We start from the raw sequence: 19,176 nt of genomic DNA on the forward strand, positions 1-19,176 counted from the left end.
ATCAAATAAAAACTAATTGCATGGCTAGAAACAACAAGTCGGAAAAGCTATCTTGATATGTTTTGGTCCGTTGGGGGAACCAACCCTTTAATATTTATTTAATACGTTAATCTATTAAAATAATTCAAACTCAAATTCTGATGGAACACAATCTTCACAAAAGTCACACAACAACCATTGGAACAAATAAGGGGGTTTTAACAGTTCATTTTATTCCGAAATTGTTCACACATTCTTTGCCCGTAGTAAAATCGAGCAGAGCAGTGATTTACTGACTTGTGAACAGTGGTTGGATTGAGAACACCCACCACGCTTGGGATCCTCTCCTATTATCCCACGCCCATTCACAGGATTATTACAGCAAGGTTCATTTGTGTCGGGCAGGATTACCAACGCCTTGCATCTTCCTTTATGCTTCTTTTCATAGCTAGGTGGTCATTGTGTGTTTGTGTGTGTAGCAGTTATCTCTATAAGGTTTCTGCAGTAGTCTTGTGGGAAAGCAGGCAGTACTACTTGTATTCCAAAATGTCCTGAGGCAAAGTTTTTGAATCTGCATTGTCTACAATTCTTTATTTGGAGTTCTTTATCTGTGGATTCAAATAAAGAACTTGTACACACAGTATGTGTGTTATTTGTGGTTAAAGGGATTACTAAGTAATTGTATCGAAGTGTGAAGACAAACCAAAATAAATATCCTGTGCAAACGCACATCGAAAAGGCTTGGGTTGTACAAAATGATACATTTGATTGGCTGTTGAGTTGGTATGTGAATACTTACTGGTGTATGGTTGTCTTGCTACAGCTCTACAGCTCGGTGGAGTTTGGAAGGAGATGGCAGGTGGTTCACGAGAGAGTGGCTCCCAATCGCTTCTACTGGTAAGTACAGACATATGGACTTTCACTAGCAATGTTATTTAAAGATTTAATGAAGGAGGTCCAATGAATGGATGTTGGGTGGGGGGTTAAAGGCGCATTCCCGCTGGTAGAATAAGACATTCAGAAATATTGCAGAAGTTGAATGGGAAAGCATTAGAGGAGATGGGTACAGAGGGTGAAGGGATGAAGGGCCTGAGGGGTGAAGGGAAATAGGGTTGAAGGGATAAGGTGAGTTAGGGTTGAACTGATTTAGGGATGAATGGATGATGGGGTTGATGAGGTTGGTGAAGTTATGTGGGTGAGGATGAAGGGATGTGGGAATGTGGGGGTTAATGGGTGGAGTGGTCAAGGGGTTTGCATGATACCTGGTACCTGTCTTTGTGAATACGTTTGTAAATTGTACCCCTGTCATTATGTTGTATGTGTCCTTTTTGTTTTCTGTTACATGTGTAACCAATGTGCGGCAGGTCTCCCTTGTAAAAGAGATTGTTGATCTCAATGGGATATTTTACCTGGATAAATAAAGGCTACAAACAAACAAATGATGATGAAGGGCTGAAGGAAGTGTGGGATGAAGGGTTTTCTGGATAAAGGGGTCGATGGGCATGGGGTTAACGATGTTGTTGAGGATGAATGAATGAAGGGAGTAAGTGATGGAGGTATGCAGGGAGGAGGGGAGTAAGGTATTAAGGAATGAGGGGAGGTAGGGATGTAGGGATGAAGGGGTCAATGGGTGTAGGGGTGAAAGGATGTGGGTGAGGATGAAAGGATGTACTGTAGGGATCGATGGGTGAAGGGATGCAGGGATTTGACTAAGGTTGAGGTAGGACAAAAAAGCAACATAGTTGCCAATATAATGATACAAATAATGCTGCTGACAAGCTAACTGGTTAGCATCCTAAGCTAATGTAACAATAATGGTAATGTTTACGTATACACGCTGACACTACAGCTTAAGACAACAGCCACATTTTTCATTCTAACCACCTCACAGCTAATACTGTTTATTTAGCTAGCAGGCAAAATGTGAAGGCGACATTAGTCATTAGTCATATTGTTTAAGTCAAATCTTTTTTTGACTAAAGGTCTTCTAGGATGTTAATGAACATGAATAAAGACAATTACTCTGGCACTTTTGCAACGCTTTTTATAAATCAGCTTTTATTTGATTAATTCGAATTTTAAGGTTAAGACATTTTTACATATGCGCACAGGATTGGCCCATTGTTAGGAAAGCATAGGAAAACTATACTTCCTGATAACACAAAACTAAAAGACTGAACAACACTATGGAATCTTGAACATACTGTAAATATGTTCTTAACACACTCACAATAATTGCGTGACAACAACTCTTATGTTAAACTAATCTAATGAAGAGCACTTTTGACATTGTGAATGTCCTCGACAGACTACATCTTCTCCACAAAGGGAGGAGCATTTGAGCCAGAGAGGTTTTTAAGATTTGTATTATTCATGTGTCTGACATGCTTGATCTTGCTCTTTGGCAGACAGTTACATTATATGACCGACAGTGTTCAGCTGTGGTGAGAGGCTTCAATCTGAGTCTTGCTATCCTTTGAGACGAAACAAAGTATACAGAGATTCAAACCATCCAATGGTTCCTCTCAGCAAGGCCCTATTTCGATGTGTATCTTGAATTGTTCCATAGTTATTGTTTAATCACTTCAGATTAAAGGTCACCTATTATGCAAAATCCACTTTTGCATGTCTTTTATACATCAACATGTGTCCCCTCTGTGTAAAGACATTCTGAAAGTTTCAGGAAAAAATATTTGCTCACTTTTTGTCCTGATCCATTTATATAAAAACCTGTCTGAAAATGAGCTGATCAGATTCAATCAATCAATCAATGTTTATTTATATAGCCCAATATCACAAATGTTACATTTGTCTCAGTGGACTTCACAGTTTGTACAGAATATCAGTATGACAATACAGAAAGATTTTGGCCACTTTATGATGTCATACCGATTTTTTGGCTTTTGTAACCATTAGCCAATAACCAACCAAAGTAACCTCCCCCCCACCTTATCACCTGAATCTCCTCCTAGAGCACCATTGTGTTCTTTTTAACCAAATATCTTTCATCTAAAGTAACAGACAGAGAATCAGCACTTTTGAAACAGGGCTGAAACAGAGGGGATTATGGGATGCTACAATGGATGATCTGTTTGGTATTTCGAGCCAAACACACGTTTTTTGTATATATCTGAGACCTATAATATATTGATGAAAAACAATATAATAGGGGACCTTTAAGTCTTACAAAACGTTTAACTGTTACATCTACCATTAGGGTTCCATGCTTTAGAGTCTTTCCCTCAGCTAAATGGTCTCAGGCCACAGGTAGTATCCAACTCACAGGAATCTACCATGTCTGGCCTCTATACAATAACTAACAGTAACAAAGGATTTTGCCTCAACAAACTGTCAGGGTGGTAACAAGCTGGGCAGCCAGGAGTGAAGGGAGCCTGGAGTGCTGATGCTGCAGAAGCTGTCAGAGTTCTATTTTGGGACACGACTGTGTGGTAGGTGTGGTGCTAGCCCTGGTAATGAGGCTGCAGAGCGAGCTTATGTCTGCCGTAAATGAGGCCACCCAACATGCAAAGAAGACGAAGAAGCTCATTTTCGATTTGGTCAACCTGAGCAGTTCTTGGTCACGCAGCACAGGTCAGCTTAAGTGGAACTAACCTTCACTCATTGAGCTATAAGCTAGTTAAACCGTGGAATGTCTCGCATATGACACAACACATCTCTACAAAACATCTGGAGCTGCCTGAATGTCATATTTTCAGAAGGGTATTGTTCCACCTGGTGTGACATCTTTTCTCCTCAAAAACCAAACAGCTGTCCAAACTAATGTCGTACACACACAGAGAGACACTACTGTAAGCTGTCAACCCTACAAGCTAAGTGAGCTTCCCATCACTTAGCGGTAAAACCCCACAAACCATATAGCTGCTTTTACTCAAAGGGTTATTCTTTTCCTGCCGCACACTGTTCTTGGCACCTGAATGGATTATTCAGTGGGAATGCAAATGCGGTTTGGATAAGTAGACTATCCTATTCAAAGTTGTGTTTCATCTTGGAAATCCCTAATACTACCAATAAGTATAATGATTAGGAGCCATAGTGGTCTCTCACTGTGCCTGCTCCTCATTCACCTCACACAGGCAACCTTTATTCCTTTTTCTCTTTATGCGTGTGCTACCTGCTCCCCCACCCAGCTCTCCCTCCATGTGTGTGCTGCCTTTGCCTTTCCTCTCATCCCCCAGTCTTTTTAATACATATTTAATGCCGTAATGATTATATGCTATTCCATCTGTGGACATCCCTACTGTAGAGGGAAAATCAATGGCTTCTCCTCTACTAATGATGTCAGGAAACGTCTTCTTCCATTCGTCTAAGGGGGGGAAAAGGACCTTCTGGGAGCTATAAACATTTAGATCACACAGTAAACCCCCAGGTCATTTTTGCTCACACTTTAAAGTGCCATCAACAATGAAGAAAAGGCAATATCTAACTGATGTTTACCACAACTGCCATAGCACTTGTCTTAACCTCTCTTTAGTTACATTTGTATGACTTTGCAGAGTGCAATCCATCAGGTCAGGTTGCTGCTACAGTCCGCCTGAAGGCAAAATACCGGTGGTGATGTTCCTGAAACACATTTGTCTGCCTTTCAGGTCGAAAATGGGTTTGGACAAAGAGCCGGGCTTAATTCACCTGGAAACCAGCATCTCTGAAGGACGTGAGTAATTGAATTCCGGGTTCAGAGCTCCATTTTCCTGTGTCTTTGTACTGTATCCTGAGCAGTGTGCTAAAGTAGAGGGGAATTGGGAGTTGTGTAGAGAACTCGGATAAAGAGTAGTGCAAGGGGACAGCAGAAATGGTCGAGTCCGGGGACAGACAATGACAACGGAGGAAAAAGTAATGCATATATTAGAGTGCTTTTAAAAGCAACTGATTTAGCTCATACTACAAAATAACTATAATAATGGGATATTATGGGTTGATAAATAGTATTTGGTTAAGTGAGTCTAATTTAATAATGCTTAGAAAAAATGTAGTTATTATTATTATAAATATATTCATTATACTTTTATTAAACTATATATTATTCTTATTACTATTATTATTGTATTAGTCCACTGCTTCTCAAAGTGTGGTCCGCGGACCACTGGTGGTCCGTGAGGGCCCCCTAATGGTCCGTGAGTATATTGGTAAAATTTCACATTTTAAATAAATAAATAAAAGTTGTCTGCACTCTCGCGGAAATATCTCTGCAATGGAGCGAGCTTAAGTTTCACGTTGGATTGCATGATATAGCCCAGCGCAACACCTTCATCACACATGTTGCCACTTGTTTGTACCATTTTCAGGCGATTTATAATCTGTTCTAGAAAAACGATGTGATTTTGGATATTTGTGGAGTTAGGTCAGGCATGGGCAAACTAAGGCCCGCGGGCCATCCCGTTGGGCTTTTTAATACGGCCCGCCGAATATTGGTACAAAATTGTCCAAATTATAGTAAAGACCGCATTCATTTTGCCTTTTTCCTGCAATACCCAGCATTTCAGTTGATCCCACTAGATGGCGCACTCTAGACACAATTGATCTTTGCTGGAGTCGGCAACCTGGCAAGATCAAAGAACCAAATACGTCACGCTTACGTTGGAGGGGGTCGAGATTAACCTGAGCAATAACAGTTCATAGCGAGTACAGCGAATACAAGTTGTAACAAGCAGTAGCGCTGAGCAAAGTGACTAGAACGCGACCACACACTTATTAAAAACACTTATATAAAGTCAGGCAAGAGGCAACACTAACCAGGCTTAGTGTGATTCTGTTTATTTTACCTTACTTTAATGACCATCCGTTCGCTGTTATTGATCATTGTGAAGAGGCAGATGTTTTCCTGTTGTTTTGTATTATTGCAGCTATCGGATGGAATCAATACATGGGCTACATGTGGCCATCACAAGTAAAATCATAACGAAAACTACGCCGGTAAAATATGCGTGTAGATAACGGCTTATGCCACAAAATGATAGCATCAAGTAGTCAAGATAGTCTGATTAGCTTCGGTTGCTATGCTAACATCACCTGTAGAATGCCAGAGAAACTTTCATAACAGCGTTGTGATGCCAAACAGCGTCAATTCAGACTGAAACACATTCACTGATGGGGATGGCGGATATTTATCAGCTGCTTGTCTGACAGTCGGACAGTGAATACTTTACAGCGGCCGTTGCCACGAGTTAACAGTTGACTAAACTCCGGTGGACGAGCAGCACTGCAGCAGGCAGTAATGCAGCTGCACCACATTAATAAACAATGAACCACGGCACTCTGGAGAAAAGTATATGGTTGGAGAAGTCGTTCTTTAATTTAATCTAGCTTCGTATGATTAAAAACTACCCGACGCAGTCCTCTAATGATGTTGTTGTGAGCGGTGTTGCGGAGAAAATCAACGACGTAAAACGCTGTGTGGGTCATAAAAAGGCATGTAAATGGTTATGTCATGACGCAAACGATGACGCAATAATTCACCTTTGAACCTAATTCACCTTTGAACCTGCATCTGAAACAATGAGTGGCCCAAAGAAAAGAAAAGTCGACATTGAGTGCAGTGTTTAATGAGGAGTGGACAGCTAAATATTTTTTCACCGATCTGCTACTGGCCCGGCCCGTCTGACACATTTTAAAACTCATAGTGGCCCCCGAGCCAAAAAGTTTGCCCACCCCTGAGTTAGGTGGTCCACGAGTGTTTTTTTATTGGTGAAGTGGTCCTTGGTATGAAAAAGTTTGAGAAACACTGTAATTAGTCGGAGTCAAAATAATGATTTGGGTGCATTGTTATTTTCATTTTTGTAATTATAATAATGTTTATACTATGATTATACCTTATTATACTATTTATTATATATTATTATTATTATAATGTTGAGTGTCTGAAAAAAAATTGTTTGTTTGAATTATTTTTTATTAATGCAAGTATTATAATTTAGACATTGTAAGTATACTTTAATATTATTACTATTATTATTATTATGAATTTTTGGCAAATTAGGCTTCAGTGTTGTCAAAGCTTGACCCATACCAGGGTTTGAAAGTCAGGATACCTCAGTCCCTACTACAATTTAGACCCTTACATTTTAAAAGCTGTATCTTTTCACCCTAACTTTTGTACAGATAACTGTTGTTGGAGTTTCCCTTTAATGAATAAATGTTGGATTATTTTTCTTAGCTTTCAGAAAGTCCATTAAGCATCAGTGCCACTGTTCTGTCAGAACACTTACACAATAGAGAAATGCCAATCATGCAAACAGACGAAGCAAACACCAGTGTTGTCAGATATTACGGTTGCACACACAGCCACAGACTATCACTATTGATCATGTGCTTGCAAACAAAGCAGACATATATTTGGCAGAGGCTAACGTGTGGGGACAGGCTCTCACCCAGCACTGCGATTGAAGGCAAAGAAAGCAATTGGCCTCTCCGGTCATCTGTCTTCCCCCTCTGCTGCCCCCCCCCTCACTGGGACCACTTTATTGACACGAGTAATGTAGGAGGCCAAAAGAAGCCGCTTGGCTCTGGGTGAAGGCTGCCTTTCTTCATTGGCTAATACCATCACTGATGCCATGGCTTGACGTGTGTGTGTGTGTGTGTGTGTGTGTGTGTGTGTGTGTGTGTGTGTGTGTGTGTGTGTGTGTGTGTGTGTGTGTGTGTGTGTGTGTGTGTGTGTGTGTGTGTGTGTGGTGTGTGTGTGTGTGTGTGGTGTGTGTGTGTGTGTGTGTGTGTGTGTGTGTGTGTGTATGTGGTGTGTGTGTGTGTGTGTGTGTGTGGTGTGTGTGTGTGTGTGTGTGTGTGTGTGTGTGTGTGTGTGTGTGTGGTGTGTGTGGTGTGTGTGTGTGTGTGTGTGTGTGTGTTGTGTGTGTGTGTGTGTGTGTGTGTGTGTGTGTGTGTGTGTGTGTGTGTGTGTGTGTGTGTGTGTGTGTCTGGAGCAGAGGCGCTGTATGTCACCTGCAAGCTGCAAAACTGCACAGATGCCAACAAGGGCAAACCATTCCCGGGCTACATTGACCCCAATTCTCTGGTGGTGCAAGATGAGTATGTGTTTGTCCAGGTGAGTAATTGTCCAGTTTGCTCAATGAACAACATTATAGCAATGTATGAGGCAGAAAGTATTTTGTAGGACATTTTCCAAGGTCATTCTAGGAGAGATGCTATTAGTGCAGCTTTATGTGTTGCTGTGGTGTCTCCAAAATGTTTTCACTCAACGGTTTCATCACTTTAAGGTGTCAGCCGCGGGGAGGCCAATCTACTATGTGTCTGCTAAAAGAGATGTCTTCACACCAATGAAGCTACCCAAGTACACACTGCCCAAGGTAAACACACCGCCTGATTAGAATTCAACTAACAAGATCTTGATGATTAAAAAATAATGAATGGATCATTGGTATTGATCCCAATCCTATCATAGGTCACCAATAATGTACAAAAGATGAAAAAAGGAACATATTATGCTTATTTTCAGGTTCATATCTGTATATTTTAAAAAGTACTTTATTTTTCTCCTACTGCTTATGATGCATCATCAAGCCCCTCATTAGGGTCTTAAAGTTGTAAAATGCGCTAAAAGAGAAGTTCAGAGTTATTTTCCCTTTACATTAATTTGACTGAGCCAAGTGAGAGCGAGATTTGAGGCAGGGTATAAGGAAAACTCAAGTGCACATGATCTATTGGCCCAGATACGGGTACATTTTGAATCTACAGTCACTCAATTCTGGGCTTCATTTGCTACTGAGCAACTTTAATAGGACTTAACGAGGCCATTCTCCGACGCTGTATCCAGTTCTCTTTATACATTCATGTGCAGCACCTCTTTTCACCATCTGAATGAAACGATAGCCCGGTCTGCTCTGATTGGTTAGCTGGCTGGCACTGATGTTAGTGGTCAACTGCTTAGAGATGTGCCGGAAATGTCCCGCCCCTTAGCCTATCACGTACATTATGTTGGAGCGCTAGCCAATAGAAGCGCAAGTGTTACTTATCGATGTCAATTTGTAACTGAAGTAAACAAGGGCCAATGGAGGCATCCAGGCAGGGGGTTGAGTGTGTGGGAGAGAATTTGGGGAATTTAGCCTTTGCAGACCATTTATATGCACTAAAAACTATATAAAACACTACAGGAAAGGGAAACCCCTAAAAGCACAAAAGGGCCTCTTTAAGATTTAGTTAATCCTGCAGTTTGTCGACTTTTTATGCAATCAATGGCAGATAATACTTCCAGCTTTGTTCGCTGAAGTTGCAGTGAGGCGTCACTTCATCGCTGTCTCCGCCTGACACTCCCCCACTTTGTTATTTATGGACAAATCAAGGCCAAAAGTAACTCTCACAGTGTTTCCAGAATTGTTATTCCGTGCGGCTCAGTGTACGCATGGCCCTGGCTTGTCACGTCCCCATTGACAATTAGACATGTTTTATTCAATCAAGCCCCAGGCGCCCCGGTTGCTGTCGGCTCACTGCGAGGTGTTTTTTGGCACAGTCAGAGGTAGATGAAGCGCGCAACCAAACAGCATGGCCTCAGCTGCATAATCTCTGCCCAATAAGCCTGACAAAGGTATAACGATTGTAGTATCCTCTTAGTTAAAATATGGGAAAATCAGAAGATGAGGCTATTCTGATTATTGACTATGATTAAACCCAGCATGGGGGCAAAAACAGTAAACAATGTAAAAGCTTGGATATTTCACTTTGAGAAACAAAGATTGTGTTTCTGATTGTAATGGGCACATTAAAATCAACTTCAGAGAGTTTTTTTTTTCCGGTTAGCTGATTATATATCCTATTCATTTTGGAATAAATAAAGGATTATATTTAAAAGAAGGTGCCTTTCATTTAAAGTTACACTATGTTCAATGTTGAGAATACAGTAAACTATAGAATTACGGCTGCCAGCATTACACATACTGCATTCTGCTCAGTTTCCTGATAAAACAAGTATATTTGTCATTTTAAAGAGGCCCCATCATGCCTCTTGGGGTTTGTACCTTTCCAGTGAGTTTTGATGTTCCGTGTGAAGTGTTTGTGCATGTAAATGGTCTGCAAAGGCTAAAATCCCAAACTTCCCTCCCTAGGGAGTTTCTCTCCCACACACTCAATACACATCACTATGTAACACTCGCGCTTCTATTGGCTAACATTCCAATACATTGTACGTGATAGACTAAGGGGGGGAGACATCTCTAAGCGGTTGACCAATCACAACCGAGCCATCCAGCTAACCAATCAGAGGAGACTGTGCTCTGGTTTCAGACAGAGGGTGAAAAGAGGTGCTGCAGCACAGGCAGTATGAGGAAAATAAAGACCTTTTTGAACATCAAAGCATGGAGACATGTCACAGTAGAGACACACAATTAAAATATGAGGCTGAAATTGAGCATTGATGGCCGCTTTAAGAGATTCAGTACATGTTCAAAACGAAATACATTTCAAGTTATAACAACCTTTTTTTTCTAATGAAATACCAAATTATTTAAAAGAAAATTAGCTGTTGAAACAAAATATGGCTACACTTTATTTTAATTTAAACAACACAAAAATCTCTTATAAACAGGAAACACATATCTTACATGACAGCATTATAAAAAAAAAATGCCTAAAAGCCTGTACATAAAGCAAAACATAATAAAAGGGAATATTTAAGGACTATAATACACTGTGGTAACCTGTTACATTATGTCTCATACCCTACTGGTATTAACGTTGCCTCTCTTCCAGGACCTGCATGTGATCAGCACAGATGAGAACCGTGTGGTTGCGGCAGTACAGGAGTGGAACCAGAACGAAACCTACAACCTGTACGTGTCGGACACGTCGGGGGTGTACTACACCCTGGCTCTTGAGAACGTGGTCAGCAGCATGGGCCACGAGGGTAACGTCATGGTGGACCTCTATGAGGTAAGCAAACATGACTCTGTTTTAGTTTTTGATCAGTTTACCGCACATCCCCAACGTCCCAACGCAACCTCTTGCTGTGTTCTTTCTGGCCAATTTACTCTTTTTATATAACACTATCAAATAAAGGCGTGCTTGATGGGTGCTCAGCCTGCAAGTTTAATATGAACACTGATCAATATTTTATAGCTGGGAGGCAGAGATGATGAAATGTACTTGTTTTGTCACTTTGGAAACAACCCCTGCTGCTGTAGGCCTACAGTCTTCACAGTGCATTGTGTGAATACGAAGTAGCTTCAAAGTGCTGACACTAACAAAAGTAAAAGGGGGGGATTGTGCCAGGGATATGGATTTTTGTAAGGCTGAGATTATTTCTTTCTTTGATGAATAACTGCAGATATTACTTCACAAAATGCACCTAATCCAAAATGGAAAAAAAGTGTGTTGGGGGCTAATGTTGAAGCTTAGTTATTGGGATTTTAAAGACATTGCCGCACTAGCTGAAAGTATATCTCTCTATCTGAATCATATAATTAAGCTGTTGATGATGCTGCTCATGTCTTGCCGTGGCCTTGGCGTTCAAATCAAATCCACTGCCTTGATTGGGGTCGCCACCCAAAACGTAGGATATGCTAAATCTCTCCTCCAAGGGAGATTGAAGTATCTGTCAATTACTAAAGTGGAGTTTCATCGGCTCATGCGACTGTCACTGACTCAATTCAGTAGCCCTGAGCTATTCCTAGGGCCCTCCAACAAGGAGTCAGATTCATTTAAGACACACATTGATTACTCAAAAGTCCCCAGACAGTCAATCATTTCCCACTCAGTGTTTGTTTTTTGTTGGGAATACAGAATAGGTAAGCTGTTGCAGGGTTAGGATGGTTGATTTAAAAATGTATTCTGTTGCAATTACAAGTGACCTGCAAGAAAATATAACCTAATCTGAGTATCACAATATAAAAGTAATGTAACCTGATTACTTTCCGTTTGTTTTGGGCAGTAGTTTATACACCAACAACGAAACACATGAGCACATACTAGAGTTTAAAAAAGCAGAAATAGCTGAGCTGACAGAAAATGCTCCGTTCTAATTTATAAAAATAATAAAATTCAATAACGTGCTTTAACCACTAGGTGTCCCTTTCTATCAGCTGTGCACCGTTATGGCGTAAATATAACCTATCTACCAATTGGATCAAATATAAAAGTCAGCCGAATTAGTATTGATACTGCAAGGAGACGTATTGTGTGAAAAGAAATGTAAGATGTTGTTTAATTGCTGATATATTTATGATCCACGTCACGTTTTCAGTTTAGGCGGCAGTTCTTCCTGTTTGTCCAGAAGTCTTCTCATCAGGGCTCTATAGAGTTAACTACGGCAGATATGTAATATTTAATGCAGCCGAACCGTGTATTACAATGCCGTTATGTGATGACTTTCAAAGAGAAAAGCAAGCACACTCGGAATAAAGTATTATTTTATTTTTTTTAAATGTTTTCGGATTTCACATCGCATAAACACCATATCCCAACGTGCATTGCGGCTAAACCATCCAATCACCGAGCTGAGGATCTTGCCTACGTCTGTTTCCGGTATTGTTTATGACGGATGTATTTTGTTATACACACATTCCTTCACATTTAAATTTGAATTTACATTAAAATGTTTTTAAATATAACTACGGTTCTAGTTGAAGAGTTTGTAAATTAACATGAACCCAAGCTGTTGCCTGGCAACGCAATCGCACAACGTCACGTCCGTTAATTCCACACACATGGATTAACATCGATTTAATACATTAATATAGCCTTTCTTTCTGCTAAAAGAGGTGTCGACCAGCTGGGGCAACACGAAAATCGGCGAAATCGAGTGTAACTATTACAAAATAAATCATTATTATATTAATATTGACAATAACAACCGACCGTCGGGGTAGCATTTGCTTGGCATTTCCGGATATTTCTCCACTGGTTGGGCCATGTTAACAATACCGTGTAACTCACGTTTGAAGGGACGAAATCGTGACATCTTCACGTCTCCCAGCATGGTAGATCGTCACATGTTCACGTCTTGCCGTGATACCGGGTTGGATTAGAGATGCAGCTTTATCTTCATATTAAGCATCTTGCTGCAAAAATAACACTGTTTCTTGCTGTTTATGCCTTTTCATGTAACTGTAGGGGAATACAGTTACCGTTTTGTGTGTCCTGATTACGTAATCTCGTAACACCCCAAGCCTGAGCATGTGTGTGTATTTTCTGCATTGTGACTCAAAGATACAGAAATGCTTACTATCTTTTGGACATGTGAAGTCTGTTTTCAATCGGAGCTGTCTAATTCCCCAGGTAGCTGGAATAAAGGGGATGTTCCTCGCCAACAGAAAGATGGATAGCCAAGTGAAGACACACATCACCTACAACAGAGGCAGAGACTGGAGCCTCCTGCAAGCCCCGAGCAAAGACCTGAGGGGCAACAGCATCCACTGTGAGCTGGTAAGCATCTCCGTTCATACATGTTTTTGTACGTGTGCGATTCCATCAAAGAGCAGCCCTGACAGGAGTTGACTGATCCCGCCAGCAATGAGGGGCCGAGCTCAGAAAGAGCAGCGCCCGTCAAAGCTGAGTGCTCTGAGGCTGTTATGCTGAAAGGTCAGCCATTTTGATTCAGTCCAATAAGCTGACCTCCCCTTTAAACTACAAAGACAAAGAGGTGTCAGACAGAAAAGCTTCTTACTTCTTGAAATAATCGGAAAGTTGGGCAAGTCTAGTCGTATTTTCACTCTAAAGCAAATTTACCGAAGTTAATCTTGCTTTGTGTCTTGAGTCAGACAGATGGGTTAGGGTTAGTGGTTGGTGTCGGTGAAAAACACCCCCTACAATAATGTTATTGCAGGGGGTGGAAGAAGTACTCAGATCCAATACTTAAGTAAAAATAGTACAGTCTAGAAATACTCCATTAAAAGTAAAAGATTGGGTTTCAAAATGATACTTAAGTGAAAGTACAGAAGAGCCCTAAAGCTGCATTCACATGATGCATGATTTGCTCTTTGCTCAGAGCGAGGTTGGGCGCAGAGCTTTGTGGTGATGACGGCTAGTTAAGTTTAGTTACTTAGGTAACACCCATGTTACCTTGCCTTGCTACAATCAACTGTCATCTGATGGGTTGTGCATCAAGAGGTCAGCGCTACATGAGGTCAAAGTTGCGATAATTTGAACTTTAAAAAAGCGCTGGGCCCAACAAAAACTTAGAGCGATGCACAGCGCTAGGGGTTGCTCTTCAAGGTAGTCGTGATACACCGCTCTCTACATAGAAACATAACGGCAACGCCAGCGCAGAACCATTTTGCCATGTATCGTGTCAGTGTAGCTTCAGCTCCTCTTCAGCAGGCTTTTTAAATATTCCTAAAGTCCCTCAAAATAAATGAGATGAACCAGCTTTTATCCACTAAACTCCCAAACACTGGAACACCCTACCAGGATATATAAGAGGCAAACACTTATTATTATTTTCATTTTTTTTAACAGCTAAATGTACTTAAAGGTAGGGTAGGTAAGTTTGAGAAACCGGCTCGAGATCGCTAGAATTTGAAAATACACAACCGGAGAAAATCTGCCACTTCCTTATAGAGACCCTCCTCCAACACACACGAACGCGCACATGACCAATGAGGGCACGAGATAAGTTTGTGCACAGATGGAAGGCTGACAGGCAGGTAGGCCATCCAGTCATTTTAGCCGGGCTAAAATGATTGCTCGTACTGTTTACAGCAGCGGTTTTCAAAGTGTGAGGCGCGCCTCCCCTGGGGGGCGCCAGAGAGCTTCAGGGGAGGCGCAGCGTGAGAAAAAAATAAAGAGAAACAATGAAATCTAGCTCGTTAACTTCAGCTAACTTTATGCGAGCGGCAACATGGATCGATTTTTAGTGAAGTTACCTAAAGTGAGAGAGGAGACAGCGTCTGGCCACCCCAGTTGGCAGCTTTGTTTTGAAATAAAAGTTGTGGCTCATCGGACATTTATCAGAGAAAATCCCTGATGTCCGAGTGCAAGTGAATGCAGCACAAGACGCGAGCCTTGTAACCCTGGCGCGAGCGAGGAAATGTGATTGGCGGCGATTTCATTTGAACGGGCGGCAGAAAACGAGAAGCATTCGGACCCAAGTACACGGAAGGAATAAGGTATTGCGGTCTACAATGACAGAGAAGAGACTGTCAAGTTTGGCTGTGCTCAGCATTGAATCAAAACGCACTAAAGCTTTGGATGTTAATACGTTTGTGAGGCGTTTTGCTGAACAAGATGGTAATCGCCGCATTCAGCTGTAATAGGCATGCCAACTTGATGCTCTGCTCACGGATGACTCGAGCATTAAAAACTGTTAAGATGAATGACCTTACGTGTGTACATATATTTTTTCTTTGTGGGGGTCTGCCCTGAGAAAGTCAAATAAGATGGTGTGTAAAACTACACTGCCCAGACAAAAATAAGTAACCACTTTGATTTAACTAGGCCAGTAGGTAAGGGCATTCCACTGGATAATAATACCCCTGCATTATAGCAACAACAATAATAATAATAATTAAAGCTGCTAGCAGCGTTGAGCGGGTCTTCGACGCTCCGCAGGCTGTTGTCCGCACGTCGACGTGTGTGTCTAGGTGTCTCAAGGACTCGGCCGTTGGCAAACGTGGGAAGTTTCAGGCCGATCGGACAATGTATTTAGGAGTTACAGCAGTATCATAAACATTGTGTTTGATGGCGAGTGATCTGTCGCCATGGCAACGGAATTTGATGACACCCCATAATACGCCTAGATGTGTTGAGGGCTGCATCGTTATCAAACCTGTGAAGTTTTGGGCCGTTTGGAGCATGTTAACTGGAGTTATGAGAAAACCGTGTTTCACGGCGACCATTTTGTTACCCTGGCAACGACATTTGACGAATCTAAAAACTGACACGTATATGTCTCGAGGGCTTGACGGTTAGTACACATGTGAAATTTGCGGCGAGGGATGCGTTGCCATGGCAACAGCTTTTGAGGAAAACTCACTATTGTCATATTGAGGTGTTGAGGGCCGGACCATTAACTGTCATCTGCAGTCTCGTGCCGTTTGGACCATTTTCCATTGATTTAAGACAACATTGTGTTTTATGGCGAAGGATACGTTGCCACGGAAACGGCATATGATGACATCCCATAATTGGCGTAGAGCTGTTGAGGGCCGGACCATTAACTGTCATCTGAAGTCTGGTGCAGTTTGGAAGCTTTTCCATTGACTTAAGAAAACTTCGTGTTTTTTGGTGAGGGATGCGTTGCCATGGAAACGGCATACGGTGAGATCTCAGATTTCACGTAGAGCTGTTGGGGCATGGACCGGTGATATAAAAGTGAAGATTGGGGGACGATGGGACCGTGTCCATTGGAGTTACAGCGACACCGTGTTTTATGGCGAGGGATGCGTTGCCATGGAAACGGCATATGATGACATCCCATAATTGGCGTAGAGCTGTTGAGGGCCGGACCATTAGCCATCATCTGAAGTGTGGTGCAGTTTGGACCATTTTCCATTGACTTAAAACAACATTGTGTTTTATGGCGAGGGATGCGTTGCCATGGAAACGGCATACGGTGAGATCTCAGATTTCACGTAGAGCTGTTGAGGCATGGACCGGTGATATAAAAGTGAAGATTGGGGGACGATGGGACCGTGTCCATTGGAGTTACAGCGACACCGTGTTTTATGGCGAGGGATTTGTTGCCATGGTAACGCCATATTAAGTAACATCAAATTTGACGTAGAGCTGTTCAGGGCCGCAGTGTTAACCATCATGTGAAGTTTGGTGGCGTTCTGAGTATGTCAGTTGGCGTTATGACATCATCGTGTTCCATGGCGAGGGATGGCCGAGCATCGAGCGAACGCGAACTTTGGCGCCAAATCACGGCTATGCCGTACGAAAGAAAAAGACTTCCGTGATAACTTTGAATTGCCCATGTCTCGAGACGCTACCCGACAAATTTCGAGTCGTACGGATAAAGTCCCTGGGAGAAGATAGATTTCGTGCGGAGGACGAAAAACGCGATAAATCGCGTTTTTCCGACGCCAAATTCAAAATGGCCGGCTTCCTGTACGTTATTTTATACCCCTCCAAGAGGCTTTTTGGTTTGTCTCCGCACCCTAGATATGCGTAGCGAGTTTCGTTCGTTTACGTGAAAGTTAAAGTGGGGGGAGTTTACGTTAAAAACGGAAGTGGGCGTGGCCTACGCAATTTTTGACGCAAAGTTCCGGAACCAATTACACATCTGAAGTTGCACCACTTCTGACGCGCGTGCAACATTTGGTGAGTTTTCACATATGTTGCGGGGGTCAAAGGTTTATCGGTCGCTGCGCGACCGATTTCAATAGGGTCTTCGCCGACCTAGGTCTCAGACCCTAATAATAGCAATAATAATTGGGAGGGGGGGCGCGGCTGTTCTTATATTCTCTGAGGGGAGGCTCACCTTCCCACACTTTGAAAACCCCTGGTTTACAGTATTACGGCTTCAATAGACGAAATTTTTGTATGGATTTTTTGTCAAAGCAAAACTAAAAGGTACTCATGAAGCAGAACGGCTCTATTCACATTATTTTAATAAAATAATGATGTGAATAATAAATTAGGTAGTTTTTTCACAACAAAAATTCCTAAAACAGCATTTTAATATTGTAAATGTCAATTTGGAGTCAATTGTAGAAACTTATACTTCGCAAAAAGGTTTCGGAGATGTGCCTGGTGCTCTTCTTCAGAGGAGCTGGCGACAAGAATGTCATCTAAATAGACCAAATCAAATCAAGTTTTATTTATATAGCATATTTATAAACGATTTTTGGTTGAGCCAAAGTGCTGTACAAATAATAAAAATACCCTACAGTAAAGACATTTTACAGCTAATACAACAGCACAGTTTGTTCAGAATATCAGTATGAAAAAAAAAAAAAAAACGACACCCTCTGTCCTTAGACCCTCACATCGTACAAGGAAAAACCTCCGGAGTAAAACCCACAGTTTAAAGGGAAAAAATGGGAGAAACAAAGATGAATGGCATGTCTCTGAGCGCCAAATTCATCAGCCGCTGAAAGGACTAAGCTGCATTCTTAAATTCAAACGGCATACGCAGAAACTCGAACAGCCCGAACGGCGGAATCACCGCAGTTTTGGGGACGTCCGAGGGGTGCACCGGAACCTGGTGGGTAGCCCCGCACCAGATCCACCTTGGAGAAGACCAGCTTGCCCGCCAGGTGTGCAGAGGAGTCCTGGATGTGAGGGACCGGGTAGCGGTCTGGCGTAGTGGCGTCGTTAAGGCGGCGGTAGTCACCACACGGTCGCCAGCCGCCGGCTGGTTTAGGGACCATGTGGAGCGGTGAGGCCCAAGGGCTGTCTGAGCGGCGGATGATGCCCAGATGCTCCATGTTGTCGAACTCCGACTTGGCGACCGCCAGCATGTCAGGGTTGAGCCGCCGGGCCCTAGCGGAAAAGGTGGGCTGCGTCAAGTCGGGAAACTCACTGAGAAGGCGTTGAAACTTGTCACCCTGTGAGAGTGAGCTGGAGAGCCCGCTGAATGATGCCTCGCCGCGGACACATGCGAACGAGGCAAACGTCAGTGCGTCCACCAGGCGGCTGTTCTTGACGTCCACCAGCAGTCTGTGAGCGCACAGGAAGTCTGCGCCGAGGAGGGGGAAGGAGATGTCAGCCGTAACGAAATCCCACTTAAACCGCTGGCCCTCGAAACACAGGTCCACTGTCTTTGTGCCATAGGTGCGAATAGGGGTGTCGTTAGCGGACGTTAAAGGTGGGCCGTGGCCCCCACCAGCGGCGTCTTCCACCATAGCTGGCAGGACGCTCTGCTGGGCGCCAGTGTCACACAGGAGTCTGCGACCAGAGAGGGTGTCCCTGATGAACAGGAGCCGGTTGGATGTGCCCACGCTCGCGGCCACTACTGAGCGCAGGCCTTGGCGTTTCCCGTTGCCTTATAGTTGCAGGGGGAACGGCACTTCTTCGCTTTCGCGCCGAAGCGTGTATGGAAATAACACACGCCAGGGCTGGAGCGGCTGTCGTCGGCCACGGGGCTTCTGCTAGGTAGCATGCCTCAACCAGGGAAGATGCCACTGCGTGTTGGGGCCAGCACCTCGGGGGTAAAACGCTGGGTGGCCAGGAAGAACCGGTCAGCTTCTTCGGCTAAAGCACGGGGCTCAGTAATAGCCGTGTTAGCGAGCGCTGTCTGGATATGCGGCGGCATGTGCCGAAGAAACAGTTCCATGAACAAAAAGTTGGGTTCTTCCG

General features: G+C 42.9%; 1 protein-coding gene across 1 annotated transcript in view; it reads left to right on the forward strand.

Moving 5' to 3' along the window:
• The window catches only part of LOC117483126 (VPS10 domain-containing receptor SorCS1), a 214,305-nt gene that overhangs the window by 150,915 nt on the left and 44,214 nt on the right, over window positions 1-19,176 (forward strand). The window contains exons 5-10 of the mRNA XM_034131317.1: window positions 803-876; window positions 4,587-4,651; window positions 7,914-8,032; window positions 8,205-8,294; window positions 10,690-10,869; window positions 13,213-13,359. Coding sequence (XP_033987208.1) covers window positions 803-876; window positions 4,587-4,651; window positions 7,914-8,032; window positions 8,205-8,294; window positions 10,690-10,869; window positions 13,213-13,359 — 675 coding nt within the window. The remainder of the gene's footprint in view (window positions 1-802; window positions 877-4,586; window positions 4,652-7,913; window positions 8,033-8,204; window positions 8,295-10,689; window positions 10,870-13,212; window positions 13,360-19,176) is intronic.

The sequence above is a fragment of the Trematomus bernacchii genome, unplaced genomic scaffold, assembly GCF_902827165.1.
Source record: "Trematomus bernacchii unplaced genomic scaffold, fTreBer1.1, whole genome shotgun sequence".
Lineage (NCBI taxonomy): Eukaryota > Metazoa > Chordata > Actinopteri > Perciformes > Nototheniidae > Trematomus > Trematomus bernacchii.